General features: G+C 34.5%; 1 protein-coding gene across 2 annotated transcripts; it reads left to right on the forward strand.

The window, feature by feature from the left end:
• The first annotated feature begins 548 nt into the window (after window positions 1-548).
• On the forward strand, window positions 549-3,912 carry LOC110707891 (zinc finger CCCH domain-containing protein 39-like). 2 transcript variants are annotated; one of them, XM_021885967.1, is made up of 2 exons: window positions 549-2,042; window positions 3,263-3,912. In XM_021885967.1, the coding sequence occupies exons 1-2, from the start codon at window positions 1,232-1,234 to the stop codon at window positions 3,529-3,531; spliced, it is 1,080 nt and encodes a 359-aa protein (XP_021741659.1). In that variant the 5' UTR covers window positions 549-1,231; the 3' UTR covers window positions 3,532-3,912. The 2 variants fall into 2 exon arrangements, with proteins under 2 accessions (XP_021741659.1, XP_021741660.1); XM_021885968.1 differs by having other exon boundaries at window positions 554-2,042; window positions 3,281-3,912.
• Window positions 3,913-5,051: the final 1,139 nt, after the last annotated feature.

The following is a 5,051-nucleotide window of genomic DNA, read 5'->3' on the forward strand; positions in this document are numbered from 1 at the left end:
AATTGGAAGTTCATAAATTTTGAAAGATATAAAATTTATGAATGCAATTTTTAAGATAGATACATGTCTTTTAATAATGTGGGAGTAGTGGACTTTAGATGAGATACAACCTGTTATGAACCACTGCTATTTCATGTGATAGATTAGCCATGATGTCTTCCTTTTATTTTAATAACTTGAGAATATTGACAATTGTTGGTTTCTATTTCTACAGTCATGTTACTACTGCCTGTTGCTGTCACTGCTCTTACTGATGTTTGCTGCAGTCACTGCTTAAACTGATGCCTATTGATGTCTACTGTTACCGCTACCTGATGCAATCTGATGTTATTGCTCTTACTGATGCCTACTGATGTCTCTGCTGTCTGCTGGCCCGGTACTGCCGTTTGCTATAAACTACGTATTACGAAATACTGTGTTTTATTCGGGATCACAATGAACCTTATAATTGGGTTTTACGGTATTAAATTGAACATTAAATCTTACAAATTACAACTATGGTATGGCTTCCCCCTCTTAAAAAAAAAAAAAATATTCCTAATTTTTTTTTTAAAATAACTTTAAAAATTACATCTATAAAATATGTTGGATATTGGGCCAATTGGCCTTTGGAGAATAAAGAGTAGTTTGGGTAATTAGGACCCAAAAAAATACCCATCATATCATTTTTTTTTTAAAAAAAAAGGAAAAAAGAAAAAGAAAAAAAGGGTAAGTTTGGTTGTTTACAACTAATTAAAAGAGCAGAACAATCTAAAAAAAGTAAATTAAGGTTAATGGTGTAAATTAAGATAATGAGCCGTTAGGGTTTTAGGTGTTTAGGGTTTTTCCTTTTAACTATCCTTCTTTCTCTCTTCCCCTGCAATTTCCCATTGTCAATTTCTAAGCCAAGGCGGCTAGGGTTTTCAATTTGGGGTTCCCATATTTCGTCCAATTATTTACCCACTACTTTCCATGTTCTAATTCTCAGATTTATAAAGTTATCATTCCAAAATCTCTTTTTTATTTTAATATATACTATTAAGAATTCAATTATAGTAGTACAATTCTTTGTTTCTCTCTTATCAAATCTTCGCTGTAATTTCCCAATTCTTTGAAATTCTTTGATTTTTATCTTTTTTTTAGGGTTTGGATTGATTTTGATTAGTGGGTATATCAAAAGTTTCAATCTTTGGTCTTAATTTGATCTGGGTTTGTTGAAATTGATTGATTTTGCATCTCAATTTTTACAAAGATGAGTTTTTCTGATTCTTTTTCATCGTTTGTACCTTTTTCAAATGGATTAGATTCAATGGGGTTTTGGCCTCAATTTAATGGTTCAAATGAACAACCTGAAGTAAATTCAGAATTTGATCATGATCTTCCGCCATTAAAGAGGTCTAAGAGCTCATCAGATAACCTACCTAGCAATCTTACTCATAGAACACCTCAGATGAACCCTCCTGTTAATCAGCCAACTGGGAAAATCTTCTTTAAAACCAGGTTATGTGCAAAGTTTAGGATGGGTCAATGTCGAAACGGCGAAAATTGTAACTTTGCTCATGGTGAGGATGACTTGAGAAAGCCTCCTCCTAATTGGCAAGAACTCGTAGGCGGCCGAACCGAGGATAGAGGCAATAGTGGGAGTGATAATTGGGAGGATGATGATAGAATCATTCATAAGATGAAGCTTTGTAAGAAGTTTTACAATGGGGAAGAATGCCCTTATGGTGATAGGTGTAATTTCCTTCACAAAGAGCCTGCTAAGTTTAGGGAGCCGGCTCCGGTTCGATTTAGGGAGAATTCTAGGGAGAGCTCTGCTATTAGCATTGGTACTACAGGGCCTCCTATGGTGCAGCAGCAACAATCTAGGGTTCCTGATCAATATGATGTTCATAGGATGGTGGTGGCGAGTGGTAATGGTAATGGTAATGTCAATGGTGGTATGGATGTCATGAGGGGGAATTCGAGGCCGGTTTATTGGAAGACAAAGCGTTGTACCAAGTTTGAAACAACAGGGCAATGCCCTTTTGGGGACAATTGCCATTTTGCTCATGGGCAATCAGGTATATACCTTGACAGACTTTGATTGATTATGTCATTAATTTGTTCTATTATTAATTATTGTTCTTCTTATGTCGCGGTTGTTTACAATGTATTGTTGGAATTAGCATCTATTATGGCTCATTGATCAATCTTTCTTACATGTTTTATGAGTTAGTCTAATAACAGTTCAGATTTGTGCTGGCTTTATCTTTTGCATGAGGTCGATTGTTTTGTATTTTATCCCCTTAAGAAACTAAGACAGGCTTGTAACTGTTGTGAGAATGCCAATTGCTGACTTGTTTCTTTTTGCCATTAGTCCTGCTAAACTTGTTGAGAAGTACATGGTCAAACCTGATTCGATAAGTAATTTACTTAGTTTAGTTGAGCTCTTTCAAGTTTACTTTTTTTACCAAATGTTTTGAAAGTGTTATATTGGTTTATCACTGTTTAATGATTTTGTTGGAGTAGGATTTATCTCAGTAGTTAAAACTTGTCAAATAAGGATAGTTACCATCTTGCCGTTGTGCAACTCTTGTTTCACCCTTGTCAAAATACCATGTCTCCTGTTTTAGACTTTGCAATTTGCTTCATTATTTTGTCCGTGTTTGTTGAAATTGATAATTAAACAAGAATTTAGTTTGAATCTGTATTGTTGTAGTACATTGGAAAACATCTTTCTCCTTTAGTTTTCTCTAGATAGGGCCATAGGGGGAAGGCATTTAGTATCCGGGCAAAGACTGTATTGACTGAATATTTGTTATAAGGTTTGGAGTGTACTCTTCCAATTCAGTGCTTGGTTTGATTTGATGATCCATGATTGCTTTCTGAAGATTCATTTAGCTCCATTTGGGCCGTTTCTAAGCTACCGTTACTATATAAATCATATTGATTATGGAGACCTACCTTCAGATTTTGTTAATAGAAAATGAGATATCATTGCCATATTGATTATGTTAACTGATTTTCATGATAGAGAAAGAGATAGGATTCTCTTCCGTCACTAGATCACCCTAGCCATATTGATTATGCAAACTATACGTTACAATACATTTGTGGTAGATATGCTAGTCTCGTGAAATCTATGCATTAATCAAAATGCGCACGTGTTTTCTGAATAGATATGGTACTCTTGTGAAATCTATGCATTAAGCAAATGCGCACGTGTTTTTAAATAGATATGCTACTCTTGTGAAATCTATGCATTAATCCAATGCGCACGTGTTTTCTGAATCCTTATCAGGCTTTGTTCATTTTCCAGAGTTGTTGCTACCTGGTGGCCGTCCTGCTGATGCTGAACCAGTGACAATGAACTCTGCTCCTCTAAAACCTGTTTCTGCTCCTATTAACGATCCAACACCCACAAAGATTGATATCGGGGTTCCCTCTGGACATGAAGGTCAAGGAAAAAAATGCCTCTTCAAATGGAAAGGAACCAAGAAGATTAATCGCATTTATGGAGATTGGATCGATGATTTGCCCCTCAACCTACCTAATCAAGTGGAGAGCTGAGTTTGAGTGTGCCAGTTTTGCTAGAATCTCGTCTTTTTAGTGTCTATAGGTACTTATCAATTTTATCATTGATATTATCATTAGGATTTTTGGTTGTGTTTGCAATTTTCTTATGCTGAAGCCTTGTTTGAGGGTAGTAGGAATTTTTTTTTTTTATTTTATTTTTTCCTTAGCATAATTTTGGGTGGATGCCCTACCTTCTTAGGAGTTTTGTTGCGAATTGTGACTTGCAAGTTGTAATATACATATATATGGTTGCTGAATGCTAATAGCCTAATATACAGGCAACAATAGCTTAGTTCAGACTTCAGAATTTCAGAGGTATGTATACTCTGCTTATAATAGAGGAATTCTAATAAATGATGGCTTTTGTTTTTGCAATTCCTGTCTTCTCCATGATAATATGATTTTTCGTATTATTCGTACTACATATATTTTATGTATTATGTACTAGCTTTAAGACTCGTGTGATCAGATTGTTTGGATTAGATTATATGAGTAATAAGGTATTAAGAGTTAACAGATGGAGAGTAATGGGTATAGCGTAAGAGGCATGCACAATTCAAACGGGAAACATATTTGTTGTAGAGGTGATCTTCTATGATTCTGCCTGAAAAAGAGCAGGTTTGGACAATCCAATAACAGTTTTTTTTAGTTAAAAATCCAAACCCGGCTTGAAAAAAGCTTGAAAAACCCGCTCTAATCCGTCACTTTTTTATGGGTTTGGACATGAGATTTAATGTTAGATCGGCCAAATTTTTATCACCTCTAAATTTGTTGCCATAAGGTTGAGACTTGAGAGTGCCCGTTGCCCAAAGTATTGTAGAATACATTCAACGATACAGGCCATGAGATAGCCCACAGTAAAAGAGGCCCACATTGGTATATGGGCACATGGTTTATATAAAGGCCCAATACCCTCTAAATTGTGGTAACTGTGTTTCTTTGCCATACCATCCAGAAATCATCCCTCAATTTCTAAAAGTTTAACCTTTATATTTCAAATTTTTCAAAAAAACATCTTTCACGAAATTCTTGATAAAATCTAAGTGTAATTTCAAACAATAAGAGGGGAGACATTATGAAACTACGCAATAGCCAATAGGTCTTTACTCTTGGAAAAGAAGCTTCCATATTTACATCCATATTTCACATAAAGTTAGTTAAAGCTGTCATGAAATATTTGTAGTTATTTATTTCATTTTCTCATTTCTCATTCTAGCAATTCCCTGTATATGTATACTAGATGAAATCTATGCGATGCAAGGTTTATTTGTATTTTTTAAAACAAATATTTTTTTTGTATTTATGTGATTAAATTTGTTATTTCATTTGAGAAATGAGCTATCAATTTTTTGATCATTTGGGAAATGAGCAATCAATTTTTTACTCATTTAGCAAATGAGCAAATAGTTAGTGCTCATTTGTCAAATGAGCAAATAATTAGGTGCTCATTTGTCAAATGAGCAAATACTTAGTTGCTCATTTAACAAATGAGCAAAAACTTAGTTGCTCATTTG

The sequence above is a fragment of the Chenopodium quinoa genome, unplaced genomic scaffold, assembly GCF_001683475.1.
Source record: "Chenopodium quinoa cultivar QQ74 unplaced genomic scaffold, ASM168347v1, whole genome shotgun sequence".
NCBI lineage: Eukaryota > Viridiplantae > Streptophyta > Magnoliopsida > Caryophyllales > Amaranthaceae > Chenopodium > Chenopodium quinoa.